At 41.3% G+C, this 18986-nt stretch overlaps 1 protein-coding gene across 2 annotated transcripts in view; it reads right to left on the bottom strand.

Annotated features, from left to right (window-relative positions):
* The window catches only part of LOC134345680 (uncharacterized), a 110104-nt gene extending 93913 nt beyond the window's left edge, over nucleotides 1–16191 (bottom strand). For both annotated transcript variants that reach the window (XM_063046733.1, XM_063046732.1), the window contains exons 1-3: nucleotides 16024–16191; nucleotides 12820–12899; nucleotides 11099–11381 (exon numbers count right to left, since the gene is read on the bottom strand). In XM_063046733.1, the coding sequence (XP_062902803.1) occupies nucleotides 11099–11381; nucleotides 12820–12899; nucleotides 16024–16089 (429 nt within the window). In that variant the 5' untranslated portion in view covers nucleotides 16090–16191. The remainder of the gene's footprint in view (nucleotides 1–11098; nucleotides 11382–12819; nucleotides 12900–16023) is intronic.
* Between the last annotated feature and the right edge of the window lie 2795 nt (nucleotides 16192–18986).

Below are 18986 nucleotides of genomic sequence, written 5' to 3'. Positions count from 1 at the left end.
AACTCCTATTGACATCAATGGATCTGGGGTTGAGCGGGTGAAGAGCTTTAAGTTCCTTGGCATACACATCACCAAGGATTTCATGTGGTCTTTACATACCGGCTGTGTGGTGAAAAAGGCACAACAGCACCTCTTTCACCTCAGACAGTTGAAGAAGTTTGGTGTGGGCCCCCACATCTGAAGAACTTTCTACAGGGGCACAACTGAGAGCATCCTGACTGGCTGCATCACTGCCTGGTATGGGAACTGTACTTCCTTCCATCGCAGGAGTCTGCAGAGAGTGGTGCGAACAGCCCAGTGCATCTGTAGATGTGAACTTCCCACTACTCAGCTGCATAACACTGCAGGTTTCACCAATATATCAGCGAACCAGACTTGCAGCATTCTGCATTAGAAATGTCCAACAAGATCTTGCGATCACAAGAAAAACGTGAAACACAATCACTCACTGTCAGACTGCACACTGCCTTCGAGCACCGACTCTAATGCCTTTCTGAAGCAGGCAACAACACGGTGTACACCAAGTCCAGCTCCTCCGCTAACAAGCAACTCACTGATGGGGAAGACCTGCAGTACTTGAACTACTTAATGTCCAGAAGTATCTTGTGACTGTATAAAAGACATGTAAAAAGACAAAAATACCTTTGGTTGACTCTGGAGAGGCTGCTTTGTCTGAATGGACCATCATCTTACAGGAAGCTATTTTGGGATAGGGTTTTAAATAAATTAGGTAAACTTTGAGAGTTAGAAACATAGAAACATAGAAAATAGGTGCAGGAGTAGGCCATTTGGCCCTTCGAGCCTGCACCGCCATTTATTATGATCATGGCTGATCATCCAACTCAGAACCCCGCCCCAGCCTTCCCTCCATACCCCCTGACCCCCGTAGCCACAAGGGCCATATCTAACTCCCTCTTAAACATAGCCAATGAACTGGCCTCAACAGTTTGCTGTGGCAGAGAATTCCACAGATTCACCACTCTCTGTGTGAAGAAGTTTTTCCTAATCTCGGTCCTAAAAGGCTTCCCCTCTATCCTCAAACTGTGACCCCTCGTTCTGGACTTCCCCAACATCGGGAACAATCTTCCTGCATCTAGCCTGTCCAATCCCTTTAGGATCTTATACGTTTCAATCAGATCCCCCCTCAATCTTCTAAATTCCAACGAGTACAAGCCCAGTTCATCCAGTCTTTCTTCATATGAAAGTCCTACCATCCCAGGAATCAATCTGGTGAACCTTCTTTCTACTCCCTCTATGGCAAAGATGTCTTTCCTCAGATTAGGGGACCAAAACTGCACACAATACTCCAGGTGTGGTCTCACCAAGGCCTTGTACAACTGCAGTAGTACCTCCCTGCTCCTGTACTCGAATCCTCTCGCTATAAATGCCAGCATACCATTCGCCTTTTTCACCGCCTGCTGTACCTGCATGCCCACTTTCAATGACTGGTGTATAATGACACCCAGGTCTCGTTGCACCTCCCCTTTTCCTAATCGGCCACCATTCAGATAATAATCTGTTTTCCTATTTTTGCCAGCAAAGTGGATAACTTCACATTTATCCACATTAAATTGCATCTGCCATGAGTTTGCCCACTCACCCAACCTATCCAAGTCACCCTGCATCCTCTTAGCATCCTCCTCACTGCTAACACTGCCACCCAGCTTCGTGTCATCCGCAAACTTGGAGATGCTGCATTTAATTCCCTCATCCAAGTCATTAATATATATTGTAAACAACTGGGGTCCCAGCACTGAGCCTTGCGGCACCCCACTAGTCACCGCCTGCCATTCTGAAAAGGTCCCGTTTATTTCCACTCTTCGCTTCCTGTCTGCTAACCAATTCTCCACCCACACCAATACCTTACCCCCAATACCGTGTGCTTTAAGTTTGCACACTAATCTCCTGTGTGGGACCTTGTCAAAAGCCTTTTGAAAATCCAAATATACCACATCCACTGGTTCTCCCCTATCCACTCTACCAGTTACATCCTCAAAAAATTCTATGAGATTCGTCAGACATGATTTTCCTTTCACAAATCCATGCTGACTTTGTCCGATCATTTCACCGCTTTCCAAATGTGCTGTTATCACATCCTTGATAACTGACTCCAGCAGTTTCCCCACCACCGACGTTAGGCTAACCGGTCTATAATTCCCCGGTTTCTCTCTCCCTCCTTTTTTAAAAAGTGGGGTTACATTAGCCACCCTCCAATCCTCAGGAACTAGTCCAGAATCTAACGAGTTTTGAAAAATTATCACTAATGCATCCACTATTTCTTGGGCTACTTCCTTAAGCACTCTAGGATGCAGACCATCTGGCCCTGGGGATTTATCTGCCTTCAATCCCTTCAATTTACCTAACACCACTTCCCTACTAACATGTATTTCACTCAGTTCCTCCATCTCACTGGACCCTCTGTCCCTTACTATTTCTGGAAGATTATTTATGTCCTCCTTAGTGAAGACAGAACCAAAGTAATTATTCAATTGGTCTGCCATGTCCTTGCTCCCCATAATCAATTCACCTGTTTCTGTCTGCAGGGGACCTACATTTGTCCTTACCAGTCTTTTCCTTTTTACATATCTATAAAAGCTTTTACAGTCCGTTTTTATGTTCTCTGCCAGTTTTCTCTCATAATCTTTTTTTCCCCTTCCTAATTAAGCCCTTTGTCCTCCTCTGCTGAACTCTGAATTTCTCCCAGTCCTCAGGTGAGCCACTTTCTCTGGCTAATTTGTATGCTACTTTGGAATTGATACTATCCCTAATTTCTCTTGTCAGTCACGGGTGCACTACCTTCCTTGATTTATTCTTTTGCCAAACTGGGATGAACAATTGTTGTAGTTCATCCATGCAACCTTTAAATGCTTGCCATTGCATATCCACCGTCAATCCTTTAAGTGTCATTTGCCAGTCTATCTTAGCTAATTCACATCTCATACCTTCAAAGTTACCCCTCTTTAAGTTCAGAACCTTTGTTTCTGAATTAACTATGTCACTCTCCATATTAATGAAGAATTCCACCATATTATGGTCACTCTTACCCAAGGGGCCTCTCACGACAAGATCGCTAATTAACCCTTCCTCATTGCTCAAAACCCAGTCCAGAATAGCCTGCTCTCTAGTTGGTTCCTCGACATGTTGGTTCAAAAAACCATCCCGCATACATTCCAAGAAATCCTCTTCCTCAGCACCTTTACCAATTTGGTTCACCCAGTCTACATGTAGATTGAAGTCACCCATTATAACTGCTGTTCCTTTATTGCACACATTTCTAATTTCCTGTTTAATACCATCTCCGACCTCACTACTACTGTTAGGTGGCCTGTACACAACTCCCACCAGCGTCTTCTGCCCCTTAGTGTTACGCAGCTCTACCCATATCGATTCCACATCTTCCCGGCTTATGTCCTTCCTTTCTATTGCGTTAATCTCTTCTCTAACCAGCAACGCCACCCCACCTCCCCATGCTTCATGTCTATCCCTCCTGAATATTGAATATCCCTGAACGTTGAGCTCCCATCCCTGGTCACCCTGGAGCCATGTCTCTGTGATCCCAACTATATCATAATCATTAATAACAATCTGCACTTTCAATTCATCCACCTTATTACGAATGCTCCTTGCATTGACACATAAAGCCTTCAGGCGCTCTTTTACAACCCTCTTAGCCCTTGTACAATTATGTTGAAAAGTGGCCCTTTTTAATGCTTGCCCTGGATTTGTCGGCCTGCCACTTTTACTTTTCTCATTTGTACTTTTTGCTTCTACGCTCACTTTACACCCCTCTGTCTCTCTGCACTGGTTCCCATCCCTCTGTTGTGAACTAACCTCCTCACGCCTAGCCTCTTTAATTTGATTCCCACCCCCCAACCATTCTAGTTTAAAGTCACCTCAGTAGCCCCCGCTAATCTCCCTGCCAGGATGTTGGTCCCCCTGGGATTCAAGTGTAACCCGTCCTTTTTGTACAGGTCACGCCTGCGCCAAAAGAGGTCCCAATGATCCAAAAACTTGAATCCCTGCCCCCTGCTCCAATCCCTCAGCCACGCATTTATCCTCCACCTCATCGCATTCCTACTCTCACTATCGCGTGGCACAGGCAGTAATCCCGAGATTACTACCTTTGCGGTCCTTTTTCTCAACTCCCTTCCTAGCTCCCTATATTCTCCTTTCAGGACCTCATCCCTTTTCCTACCTATGTCATTGGTACCTATATGTACCACGACCTCTGGCTCCTCACCCTCCCACTTCAGGATATCTTGGACACGATCAGAAATATCCCGGACCCTGGCACCAGGGAGGCAAACTACCATCCGGGTCTCTGGACTGCGTCCACAGAATCGCCTATCTGACCCCCTTACTATCGAGTCCCCTATCACAACTGCCCTCTTCTTCCTTGGAGACATTTATTGTTACCTAATTATCTGCATGAAACCAAGTTATACGGTCCAATAGGATCATCATCATGAAACATTGGTTTGGTTTCCACTCTACAGATGCTGACTGTTCTGCTGAGGTCTCCCAATACTTCTAATTTTATTGCAGATTTCCTTACAACAGACTAGCACCAATCAGCACACAGGGTAGAGGACCAAAGTCTGTTATCTTGCTTTGATCATCCCACTTGGTGGTAGTAGTTATTACAAATAATACACCAGAAATGTATTTTTCATTCCATTGATCTGTCCCATGATTAAATCAAGTTGTGTATGTCTTATCAAGTTATTCTATATTTACTTGCCATTACTCCACACTCCTTGACAGTGTTCCCCAATAAAATCTCCATTCTCAAGTCAAATTTATTGTCATATGCACAAGTACACTTATGTACAGTGGCAGTGATAAACTTGAATGCAAGAACATCACAGGTTAAAGCATTAGAAGTGCAATGTTCAAAAGAAAAAAAAAAATAATTATCCTCAGCCATTTAAGGGTAAAATTTCCAGATTTTCACTTCTGTTTCCACATAGAAATTCAAGCAATTAGATCTCCCCTTGTTTTGGATTCAATGGAAAAGCTATTTTATATAATTTACTGAATCTACTTATCATTTTAAATCTCACTTAGATTTGAATACATAAAATACAAACTAAATATATTCAGCCCTTCCCAAGAACTGAAACATTTAAACTCTGGGATCATTCTGATTAATCTGTGCTATAGTCCCTCCCACGCCCATTTGGCATGGTGAGTTGCTGTCCAGAGAAATTAACATAATGCATTATCTGACACCCGACTTCGACTCTGTAAAATTAAAGCAAATCTGAAAAGACTCTAGAGTATGCTTACTGTCGTTCTATTTCTCCCACTGGGGCGCCCTCTAGTGCTTAAGCATTAATGTGCAAAAACAAATTACAGCACATAGTATTGCCACTGAATCTGGTTTTTAAAAAACAAAAATTATTCAACTATGTATATCTCACAAAACTACTGTAAATCCCTCTGGCTGGCTTAGAAATAATTTCTGATTCAGGACCTTCTTATAAATCTTCCCTAGGATATGTGAACAACTCTCTTGGTTTCCCCAATGATGGGAGTAATTCAAAGGATTCTCATAAAAATTATTGAAAATAAGTTCCTATGATTTTAAAGGCATTGACAATACCAAGAACTCTGCACCTCTGAAAATAAATAAATAAATAAATAAATAAATAGATAGAAACTTTTTTGGCTTTAACATGAATTATTGTTTTTCTAACTATACAGTTTTTCTCAGAAATGATTGTTAAACAGCCTTGTTTGTTGCTAACATGACCATCACATGTCAATCCAACCAGTCTTCTCATTCTTACTAACAGAAAGGTGATCAGCATGTGCTTTGGGAACTTGGGTAGAATAATGATGCAGGGTTCCGTGGCCGGAAAGTGGACTTAAATTTGATTAATGACGATCTTTCCGAATTGCCTACTCACATTTGTATGTCCCCTGGTCTTTTGTGGCCAGTAAGGCTGGAGAACGCTGCAGAAGTAGAAAGGCCAACTCCACTTAAAACAAAGATGGGAAATTTAAAACCAAGCATTGATTATTTAGGAAACACTTTGCCTTGATTGAGAATTCATCTTATGCCAACTACATAATTGTAATTCCAGTAAACTCTCACATCAGCTAAGTATTCAGCGTACATTACAGTCCAGTTTCATTTTTAAATGGATATAATACAGATGGGTGGGACAAAAGATCTCATTATTTCATAAATTCAATTTACACAGAACTTATTCTAATCTGTATATAACTTATGGTGCCAGAGTAGTGCATCTGGGTACGTAGTACAATCTGTAGGAAGGTGATGAGAACAGAGTAGAACAAAATGGCATTAGTGTAGGATTAGCGTAAATAGTCAACACAGTTATTGGGCCAAAGGGTCTGTTCTACACTATGGCAATGAATGATATCATTGGACTCTCTGCGTTTAAATTCCTATTGAGGAAACAAAAAGATATCTCAATTTTGATCAATACGATTTACCATTCCATTATAAAGAGCAAATATGATTTTATGTCACCTACCTTCAATGTTATTTGACAAGCACCTCTACTATTGGATGTTTATATATTTTCTAATATCACCATTAGCAGGCGGTAAGTTCACTTTATTTACTAGAAAGATTTCCCTTAGATATTCTTGACTGATGCCACTGAGAAGCATCAGATGTATTTGATAAACACAAAAAATTATGCAGATGCTGGAAATCCAAAGCAACATACATAGAATGCTGGAAGAACTCAGAAGGTCAGGCAGCATACAAGAAAATGACCAACAGTTGACATTTCGGGTCGAGACACTTCTTCAGGACTGAAAAGGAAGGGGGAAGACACCAAAATAAAAAGGTGGGAAGAAGGATAGCTTGAAGGTGATATTTGAAGCCAGGTGGGAGGGAAACATAAAGGGCAGGAGAGCAGACCATAGGAGAAAGGGAAGGAGGAGGGCCACCAGGGCTAGTAGAAATGAAGAGGAGAGGAGGAGTAGGGAATCTTTTTTACTGGAAGGAGAAAGCAATATTCATGCTTTATCCGGGGAGCATGAAGGCTTGGAACATGGACTGTTTAATGAAGCCAGTGAAAAGGCAGGCATAGTTGAGGACCATACTGGTGTCCATGGCTACCCCTCAAGTCTGGAGAAAGTGGGAGGAACCAAAGGAAAAATCGTTGAGGTTGAGGACCAATTCTGCCAGATGGTGGAGAGGAACTGGTTGGTTCTTGTATTGCGAAAGAAGTGGAGAAGCTTTAAGGCCTTCTTGATGCGGGATAGAAGTAATTAGGGGCTGGACATCCATGGTGAAAATGAAGCAATCAGGGCCATGGAATTGAAATTTAGTGAGGAAATCAAGAGCATGAGAAGTGTTGCTGATGTTGGTGGGAAGGGAATGGACCAAGGGGAATTGAATGGACTCAAGGCATGAGGATGCAAGTTCAGTGGGGCAGGAGCAGGCAGAGACAATGGGTTTACCTGGACAGTCAGCTGTGTGGATCTTTGGTAGGAGGTAGAAGTGGTGCATGGTGTTTGATATACTTCATATACTGAATTTTTCGAAGGGGCAATAGAATGGCTGAGCAAGGAATAAAGCTTTAACGTCAATTTTTCAAAAGATCTTGAAAAGGTAAAGCTTGGTCTCATGACCATGACCAGAGCATATGGGGTAGCAGGAGTCAGGATAGAACATTGGTCACAGAATTGAAAACAGAGAGTAGGGTCCAAGGGGAGATCAGGATGAGAAAATGGAGGCAGTATTGGATGTGCTGACAATTCATATAAAGGACTTATACTCAGAAATCAGAAGAATACATCAAAATTGATAGTTGACAACAAACTAAGGGGTATAGTAAATAGAAGACTGCCACGAAAATTAACACAACATTAATAAATTTCCTGAATATGGTTGTCAGCTAATCAACTTCCATGTGGATATGTGTGAGCAGTCATATTCTGGTTGGAAGAAGGAGGCAGCTATACACTGCTCTGATAATTAGAATCTAAATAAGACCTAATGATTAAAAAATATATACTTAAAGAAGTGACACAGTTTCATAAGGCCATAAAAATGAAAGGAAAAACAGTGATTTTAGAAAGATAGGATTGAACAGTAGAGTAGTAGTGTGCCACACTGTCTCTGTAAAAACCATAAGAAGCATGAGAAGGGTAAGTAAATAACATGTGCCCTTTATTAAGACATTCCCAGCAATGAAGACCGAGCTGTGCTCACTGGTGGGTTATTCCACTCACACCTAACACCAGACTTCTGAAACTCTATTCCAAGCTGTGTCATAGAAGAATATTACCAAATAAAGTAAAAGATTCATAGATAGGCTCAAACATTTCTTCGAGAGATGTGATATCCCCACTGACACTTGGGAACACCCCCGCTCAAAGTGGAGAAGAAAGATTTAGGATGGTGTTGTGAACCCTGAGAACGAGCACTGGTAGTACAATGAATTCCTGAGTAAATTATGGAAGGACAGCACCGCCTTGGAAACAAGCCATTCTAACTAATCCCATCAGCCACCTCCTGCATCATCTATGGAAGAATGGCCTGTTAGCCATTTTAGAACCCAAAACAAAAGCAGACTGAAAAAATCATCCTCACTCTCAAGGACTGTGTTAGAAAAGTAATGCTTCTTGCAACAAACAATCTGCCAGAAAAAACTCAGTGGTTGAACAGTGTCTGTGGAAAGAACTTAATTGTCAATGTTCCAAGTTAAAACCCTGCATCAGCAAATTTTTCCAGAAATATTGACAACTTGTTCCCTCCAACAAGTACTACTCAGCCCAATGAGTTCTTCTGGCAGTTTTTTTGCTGCTCCAGATTCCAGCATCTGCAGTCTCTTGTGTTTCCAATAATGCTCCATGCCTTTCTGTGCTTGTTTCAAATTAGGTTGCCCTCTAGTGTGCAGTTAGCAGTAAGCAAAAACATTTTCCCTTGAAATGTCAATTCTGCGTTTACCCAGACATCAAGAAATTGATACAGACAACAGACATATGAGTCAGAAAAACAGGTACATTTTGGGGTGAGAATGTATACAATTGAAATGTGTAGATATTAAACATTGATAGACAGGTTATAGACATTATATATACATCTACAACATCATGAACAACTGATATATCCGTTAATAACTGGGCAGGTTTATAGAGAGGAACAGAATCAAGCATGACTAGAAAGACTGAGTATCCAGGTAGAAATATCTTCCACGTGAATGCGGCTTAATTGTGCACTCCTAACCAGCTCCATTCCTCTCTAGTTAATGGTTTGAACACCAATCAGCTTCTGCTATTCCGCATTTAAATCAGAAAATGCTGGAAACACTTACTAGGTCAAAATAAACAATTATGTTTTTTAAGTCCAAGACTGTTCATCAGACTGGGAAAGAGACAAAACAAGTTAGTAAAAATTGCCTTATTAGTCTACTTCAGAGAGCAGTTAGGATCCCCTTATATTGTGGCCTGGAGTCACATTTACAGAAGGCAAGGTAAAAACTGCCAGGCAGCATCTAGGGCATCGCTGGAAGAGACTTCACAGAGTAGTAGTCAAATTACAAACAAGAGAAAATCTGCAGATGCTGAAGATAGGTGCTGCCTGGCCTGCTGAGTTTCTCCAACATTTTGTGTGTGTTGCTCAGATTTCCAGCATCTGCAGATTTTCTCGTTTGTAAAAACTGTCAATTCCTTTTCCGTGGGAATTGGATGGGGCAGTTTAACATCAACCCACAGTTTCAAGGTGACTCTTATTGAGAACATTCATGAATTGATTTACTTAATGAATTGAGTTTACAGTGGCATGCAAAAATTTGGGCACCCCAGTCAAAATTTCTGTTACTGTGAATAGCTAAGCGAGTAAAAGATGAATTGATTTCCAAAAGGCATAAAGTTAAAGACGAACATTTCTTTAATATTTTAAGCAGGAAAACTTTTTTATTTCCATCTCCAGGTTCATTATCCTGTTGTAGAAGCCATCCTCTTTTCATCTTCGGCATTTTTTTTACAGATGGTGTGATGTTTGCTTCCAGAACTTGCTGGTATTTAATTGAATTCATTCTTCCCTGTACCAGTAAATGTTCCCCGTGCCACTGGCTGCAACACAAGCCCAAAGCATGATCGATCCACCCCCGTGCTTAACAGTCGGAGAGGTGTTCTTTTCATGAAATTCTGCACCCTTTTTTCTCCAAACATACCTTTGCTCATTGCGGCCAAAAAGTTCTATTCTAACTTCATCAGTCCACGAGGGGTGGATTGAACATCCTTTGGGCTTGTGTTGCAGCCAGTGGCACGGGGGAACATTTACCGGTAGAGGGAAGAATGAATTCAATTAAATACCAGCAAATTCTGGAAGCAAACATCACACCGTCTGTAAAAAAGCCGAAGATGAAAAGAGGACGGCTTCTGCAACAGGATAATGATCAAAATCAAAATCCACAATGGACTACCTCAAGAGGCACAAGCTGAAGGTTTTGCCATGGCCCTCACAGTCTCCTGACCTAAACATCATCGAGAATCTGCGGATAGACCTCAAAACAGCAGTGCGTGCAAGGCGGCCCAAGAATCTCACAGAACTAGAAGCCTTTTGCAAGGAAGAATGGGCGAAAATCCCCCAAACAAGAATTGAAAGACTCTTAGCTGGCTACAAAAAGCATTTACAAGCTGTGATACTTGCCAAAGGGGGTGTTACTAAGTACTGACCATGCAGGGTGCCCAAATTTTTGCTTCGGGCCCTTTTTCTTTTTTGTTATTTTGAAACTGTAAAAGATGGAAATAAAAAAGTTTTCTTGCTTAAAATATTAAAGAAGTGTGTCATCTTTAACTTTATGCCTTTTGGAAATCAGTTCAACTTTTACTCACTTAGCTATTCACAGTAACAGAAAATTTTACCAGGGGTGTCCAGACTTTTGCATGCCTCTGTATATTCTCCATTGGCCCCAGGTCAGGTCATTGTTTAGTAGCTCACTAACATAAGGCTATGTTACTAAACTCCTACAAGAGCAAGCTAGAAAAGCTAAATAGGCTACTCCTGCTACAATTTCTTTTACTTATGTGTCCATCAACAAAAAATATAAATTGTAATTTGATAATTAATAATTTAATGAATACATAGATAAAATTACTCTACCTTTTGCTTTAAGATCATGCTGTCAATTACCGCACTATGATTGACCACTTCCATACTCTTCTTGCACATACGTTCGCGTTGTTCCTTTAACGTACACCAGGCACTTTGAAGACATTCGGTCAGAGTACATCTTCTGCTCTCAGATTGCAATAATGTTAAGGCGACTTTCCTCTCAGATTGTCTGTCATATCGACCTATTGTACGGACATCCTCCAGATCAACTGCTGAGAGTATTTCTTTACCCACATTATACGTTTCAGAACTTGACATATTGCTGCAGGAACTAGATTTTCAACAGATTGTCAGGATACGTATATATAACATCATTTTGTATAAACCAACGATAACACATATGGAGATTATGGCAATATCAATTAATGATCGGTGGAATGTGAACAATAACAACTGTTTAATTTGATATTAATATGCAACAATGTTTGACTATTTGCAAACCATAAACACAAGAAATTCTGCAGATGCTGGAAATCCAAAACAACATATATAAAATGCTGGAAGAAATTAGCAGGTCAGGCAGCATCCATGGAAATGAACACACAGTTGACACTTTGGGTCAAAACTCATTTTCAGTAGCGGAAAGGAAGGAGAAAGATGCCAGAATAAAAAGGTGGCGGGGGGGGGAGCGCGGGGAGAAGAAGGATAACTAGAAAGTGATAGGTGAAGCCAGGTGGGTGGGAAAGGTAAAGGATTGGAAATAAAGGACCTGGTAGGAGAGGAGAGTGGACCATAGGAGAAAGGGAAAGAGTGGCACTAAGGGGAGGTGATAGGCAAGTGAGAAGAGGTAAGATGCCAGAGTGGGGAACACAGAAGATGGGGGAGGGGTGGAAATTGATATTCATGCCATCAGGTTAGAGGCTACACAGACAGAATACAAAGTGTTGCTCCTCCACCCTGAGGGTGGCCTTATTTAGGCATAAGAGAACGCCATAGACTGACATGTCAAAACAGGAATGGGAGTAGGAATTGAAATGCTGGACCACTGAGAAGTTCCAGTTTTGGCGGATGGAGCAGGTGCTCGACAAAGTGGTCCCCAATTTATGACTGGTCTCACCAATGTAGAGGCGGTCGCATTGGGAGCACCAGATACAATAGGAGACACCAGCAGGTTTGCAGGTGAAGTATTGCCTCATCTGAAGGACTTTTTAGATTCCCTGAATGGAGGTGAGGGAGGAGGTAATTGGGCAGGGGTAGCACTTTGGCTGCTTGCAGGGATAAGTGCTGGGAGGGAGATTAGTGGGGAGGGATGAGTGGACCAAGGAATTACAGAGGGAGGAGGAGGTAAAAACGTGTTTGGTGGTAGGATCCCTTTGGAGATGGCGGAAGTTATGAAGAATGACGTGTTGGATGTGGAGCCTCATGGGGTGGCTGATATGGGCAAAAGGAACTCTATCACTGTTACAAACAAGAGTCCTGCTGAAGGGTTTCGGCCCGAAATGTCGACGGTACTTTTTCCCATAGATGCCGGCTGGCCTGCTGAGTTCCTCCAGCATTTGTGTGTGTTACTCTATCACTGTTAAGCTGGAGGGAAGATGGGGTGAACACGGATGTTGGGGAAATGGAGGCGAGAGGGTGAGGATAACAGCAATAGTAGGGAAGGATGATGGTGGTGGTGGTGAGAGGTGTGGTGTGTGTGTGCGTGTGCACGTGTAAAGAATTTACTCCAGTTAAATCGGCATAAAAATCAGCTGACTGTTTAATAATACCTCAGAATTCCACTGTCTGTGTCCATTGTTTTATTCATCAGGAATCTTGGGGAATTACAAGAAGTTGGATTTGATGATGTCTGAAAATTTTAAAAATAATATGTTTAATAAAATTTGCTAACTTGTAAAAGTGGATATTTAGCTAAAATTAAACCAAGAATTGCATCTATTGGCACTAAAGTAAGATACTTCAAAGCTATAAGAAATCATAAACCAAATTAAAAAATGCTGGAAATACTCAGCAGGCCAGGCAACACCTGTGTATGAAAGAGTCAATATTTCAAGTCAGAATTAGATTGATGCAAAATGTTGAAATGTAGGCAATTTTCACTGCCTCTGCTCGCTAGAAAATTTTGTCTTGGCCTTAACAGATTACATGAAACAGCTCAGCTTTGAATCATACAGCACAGAAACAGGCCTTTTGGTGCAGCAAGTCCACAATGACCATCAATATCCATTTATACTAATCCCATTTTATTCTTCATAATTCTTAACAATTTTTCCAGACTCTATCACTTACCTACACAATAGTCACAATATTCAAATAACCTTGGAACTCACATGACCTTATATAGCAAGAATATGGCAGGGGAAACTTATGGAGACACATAGAGAACATGCAGACTCAGTATCGAACTCAAGTCACTGGCACTGATGCAATGACTCTATGAGCTACATCACTGTGCCATCAGTTAAACAGAAGCTCTACAGGGCTATATATTATTATAATGATAGCATACTCAAAAAATTGGATTTCCCCTGTTTTTCCTATTAGGAGAGCACTAAATTTAGCCCTGACTTGTTTCTATTCCAGTTAGGTAGGTTCTGAGGTGGCTGTTGACAATTCCAGTGTGGGATCATCAAACTCTGGCACAGACAAAGCAGAAGGTGTTTGACTAGATGCTAGTTCAGGCGGTGTTGTGCTCCTTCCAGTGTGTATCCTAGGTTTCTGCGTGCTTTTGATGAATGAACGAGATTCTCAAAGCCATTCCAAATGCTCCTATTTTGATGGTCATGGACGAAGGATTCTCATGAGTATGTAAGAATTAATTTCCAGAAAATAAATTTTCAAGGAGGCTTTGAGAACATCCCGAATTATTTCCTTTGTCTTGCCAAAATGGTGCCTGGTCATGAGTCCAGTGTTGATCGTGCGAATGGCATGGCTTGCCTACAGGAGTTAACAAAAGGTCATTTGGATCACTGTGCTGGGAGAGCTCAGTAATCTTATTCTCCCAATGAATTTGGAGGATTGAACAGTGTTGGTGGTATCCTTCCAATGTCTTGAGATATCTTTTTTGGTAGTCCACATCTCAAAAGCATACGGGGGATAGGGAACATACCTGCACGCAAGACCATGGTCATTGTGCTGGTTTTTCATGCGGGAGTAATCCCTTCATTTTCGAAAGAACATACTTTCAGAGGTTCAAAGAGCAAAGGTAAAAATAGAAAAATCTAGCTTTTTATTATAATAACTAATCTGTTTTTAAGCATCTTGACCTAATATGATTTTCATAAAATACTCCTCATATAAAAGTTCATCAACTCTTTTTATTTCTCCAAATTCTGTCTGACCTACTGATTATTTTAAGCATTTTCTGGTTCTATCATAAGGACTAAATTATCTGTTTCAATAATACTGAATTACAAATAAAAGTTGGTCATGATCTAATGGTTGACTTCTCTGCATTTCTTAAAAACTAAGCCATGGATCTTGAGCTTAAGGTTCTTATTGTTATAGACACAGGAGAGAAATTTGTCCTCTATTGTATGTACTAACAATGCAGTACAATTACCTTTGCTCTTTGAACCTCTGAAAGTATGTTCCTTTGAGTTTCTGGATTTCAGAGAGGAGTCTGTCAAGCACACAAACCATTTTTAAGTGTTGCATCCACTCAGTACTGCCATAGACCATTAGCCTAGACTTCTGCGCTAATCATCTGGAGCAGGGCTTTTGCCAGCACTATCTCACAGTGGAAAAAATATCATCAACTAATACCAGCATAAGTGAAAGTTATTTAATCTAGATAACAAAAAAGTTACTGTGCTATTAGATGGACAAAGTGGTACAGATGGTAGAGCTGCTACTTCCTAGGACCAGCAACCTGGGTTCAATCCAGAGTTTGGTGTTGTTTAGCTTGAATCTTCTCACTGTGAAGGTGTGGTTTTCCTCCGAATGCTCTGGTTTCCTCACAAATACCAAAGATGTGGAGGTTGGTGGGTTAACTGGCTGGGTTAATGTGCACCAATAAACAAGATGGAGGAATTCAGTGGGCCAGGCAGCATCTGTGATGGAAATTGGGTCAGTGTTCTTTATTTGGATTGAAAGATACATAGTCATAGTCATAATCATAGTCATACTTTATTGATCCCAAGAGAAATTTGGTTTCGTTACAGTTGCACCAACCAAGAACAGAGTATAAATACAGCCATATAAAACCATAAATAATTAAATAATAATATGTAAATTATGCCAGGAAATAAGTTCAGGACCAGCCTATTGGCTCAGGGTGTCTGACCCTCCAAGGAAGGCGTTGTGAAGTTTGATGGCCACAGGCAGGAAAGACTTCCTATGACGCTCAGTGTTGCATACAGAGGAGATAGTCAATATAAAAAGGTGAAGGGAAGGTTTGGAGCAAGAGTAAGCAAGGTGAATCCAAGTGAGAACGGGTGATTAGCAGATAATGGAGGGAAGAGTGAAAATAATGTCAGAGGTTGAGAGGCAACAGGTGGAGATATGGTGCTGTAGATGGTGGAATTCGTTAGAAAAATGGAGCTTGGAATCAAATAAAGGTCTGGGTCAATGTATTAGGAGAATAAAAAGGAATCAGTGTAAGAGGTTTATGTAGGCGTGAACTTGGTGAACGGATGTGCCTGTTTCTATGCTGTATGCATAGCTATAAAACACTGGACCTTTCAAGCGTTGGTGCGATTTGCAAAGAGCGCAATGCTTGTTGCAGAGCACACTTTGATCTCAACACCATAAAAACATGATGAGGCAATACTTCCATAAGCCTTTGTGCAAATCTGTTTCTGCCCAGCGATTTATCCCTTTGTGTAACTAATCTCTGCTTTAGCTCCAGTCCTGTGAACATCGCTGTTATGGAAACGACAAGACAACAGTTCCACCTCCGTTGAACTTTGTACCCAAAATCACCCTTGTCAACCGTTTTAATAAAACCGAAATCGCGAAAGAGCTGGACTCACCGATCGGCTGTGCCCACGCTGTTTGCCCACTCCGAATAAATCTCCACCAAAGACATTTGCTTCCATGTTTTCCGCGAGGCAAGTCGGGAGCGGTGGCGGCTCCAACAAGGCTGTTTGTTGATTAACCCATCGATCCTCTCTTGCACACTACAGGTGGTGCTGTGAACTAACCTGCTACCATTGCCGGCAATGAAATCCCAGTCCCGCCCAAATTCTAATTTGGAAATTCTGGAATGCACATATTCCAGTAGAAAAGGGGCGGGAAATTACGGGGACACCCATTTCTGCATCGAAGTAAGGAGACGCAAGACTTTTAATTTTGGAATCTCCAGCAATAAGCAGTCTGCTGGTGGAACTCAGCGAGTCGAGCAACATAGGTGGGAAGAAATAAATTGTCGACGTTTCGGGTCGAAACCTCGCACCAGGACTGACAGTTGAGAGACGAGACCACCACCAGACTCAAAAAGTTACTTCCCCAAGCAGTAAGGCTGATCAACGACTCCACCCACGAATTCACCACCACTACTTTTACAATTTCCTGTCAATCACCATAAGTACAGACACTCCTGTAGACACAATCAATCTATGTGTATCAGCTACAAACTATCTTAGGTACTTACACTTATTTCGTTATCTTATTGTGTTTTTTGTGTTGCATCCGATCCAGAGTAACAATTATTTTATTCTCCTTTACCCCTGAGTACTGGAAATGATTTTAAACAATCTTGGAAGTCCCTCATGGGAAGCTAATCCAGAAGATTAAGATGCATAGAGTCCTCAGCGAATTGGCTACTTGGATTCAAAACTGGCTTGCGCATAGAAGACAGACGGTAGTGATTGAAGGGACTAATTTGTGCTGGAGGACTGTAATTAGTGGTGTTCCCAGCAGGGATCAGTGCTGGTACCTCTGCTGTTTGTGATATATATAAATGACCTGGATGAAAATGTAGATGGGTGGGTTAGTAAATTTGTGGATGATATGAAGATTTGTGGAGTAGTGGATAGTGTAGAAGACTGGCAAAGAATACAGGACAATATAGATCAGTTGCAGAGAAATGGCAGATGGAGCTTAACCCATATAAATATGAAATGTCACACCTTGGTAGGGGGAACATGTTTAGCTTTTGCCCCCTTCACCCTCAAAATTTCAACCCTCTTCAGTCCATAAATTTTTTCTCGTCACCCACTCCTTCCTCCTCCTTTCTGTGGTGGCCATCTCATTCTCAGTCCTGATGCAGGGTTTTGACCCAGAATGTCAACAATTCCTCCCAGAGGAATTGCTCGATATGCCAAGTTCCTCCAGTAGATTGTTTGCCACCTCAAATGGAGTCCCATAGTATGAAATTTCCATAAGACATAGGAGCAGAATTAGACCATTTGGCCTATTGAGTCTGCTTAACCATTTCATCATGGCTGATCCAATTTTCCTCTCAGCCCCAATCTCCTGCCTTCTCCCCATATCATTTCATTCCTTGGCCGATCAAGAATCTATCAACCTCTACCTTAAATATACAAAAAGCCTTGGCCTCCACAGCTGCCTATAGCAAAGAACCCAACATAATTCAACACTCTCTGGGTAAAGAAATTCCTCCTCATCTCCATTCTTAAAGAACCCTCCTCTATTGTGAGTGCTCTCTAGTCTTAGACTCTCCCACCATCGGAAGCATCCTCTCCACATCCACTCCATCTATTCATGGATTCCAAAGGCATGTTTACACAGGGTCTTGATTAATTACAGTATTATTTGAAAATGGCATGATTTAACACTTTGCAAATTGGTACATCATTTCCGCATGCCAGACCATACTACCTTTGCATTGTCCCACAGTAGGTACATGTGCTACCTAAATACCATGAGTTTCTTCGCTTTATTTCCACTGAGGTAGGAAGGTGAGACCTATTGTCATTACTTTAACAATAGCATAGCAAGGTGCAAACACTGGCAACTATATGTAGACAATGATTTCAATTTACAAAGCAGCATACAAAATGCTGAAGGAACATTGCAAGTTGGGCAGCATCCATGGAAAGGAATAAGAGTCCTAATGAAGAGTCTTGGCACGAAACATTGACTGTTTATTCCTCTCCGTACATGCCGCCTGGCTTGCTGAGTTCCCCTAGTTCTTTATGTGTGTTGCTTAACATTCCCAACATCTGCAGAATCTCTTTTATCAATTAACAAGTCACTTCATATGCTACGAAGTTCTTTGCAGCTAATGAAATCCATTGGGAATAATAGCAGCAAATATTTGAAATTTATTCCTCATCAATCTAAATGTTAATTTCATTTTCCTTCATGCCGAGTATTCTGCTGCTTGCAGTGTGCTGCTTTTTATTTCAGATTTTTAGCATTGGCAGTATTTTGCAATTTTCCTTGAATTTCCCAGCTTACAACTGATTACATTTTCAGTGAAAATAGCCTTTCCACCTGCAAATCCTATATCAAAGTAGTTAGTTGCTTCTAGAACAGGTAAATGGCACAAGTTAATAAAATGTGTAGTTTTAATAAGACTCCAAGTTGCTTTTCAAATGATTCCAAGTGCAATGAAGAGCCCTTTAACATTTTTGTTTTATTTACTTCCATTACCACCCCAGGCAGCACATTCCAGTCACCCACAAGTCCATGCAAAAAGCTTTCCTTGTACATATCCTTCAAAATTGCTCTCACCTCAAATGTATGCCCTCTGCGATTTTTACCATCGGATAAAGATAGTATCTGTCTTCTCTATACCTCCCATAATTTTGTGTTTTTAAGATCACCCCCAAGTCACCTCCATTAGAAAAAAAAATAAATTTGTCCAACCTCTCGTTACAGTCCATGGCCTAAATTTCCCCCAGCATCCTCTTCTGCAGTTGCAAACCTCTTCTTAGATGCCAATTCTAGGCTGACACTACCCTATTCTGTACAAACGCACATTTCCAGCATTTAGTTTTAATTTTCATTTTACCCTTGTATTGAAGTT

This window comes from Mobula hypostoma, chromosome 4 (assembly GCF_963921235.1).
Source record: "Mobula hypostoma chromosome 4, sMobHyp1.1, whole genome shotgun sequence".
NCBI classification, from domain to species: domain Eukaryota; kingdom Metazoa; phylum Chordata; class Chondrichthyes; order Myliobatiformes; family Myliobatidae; genus Mobula; species Mobula hypostoma.
This window is presented reverse-complemented; position numbering and strand designations above follow the sequence as displayed.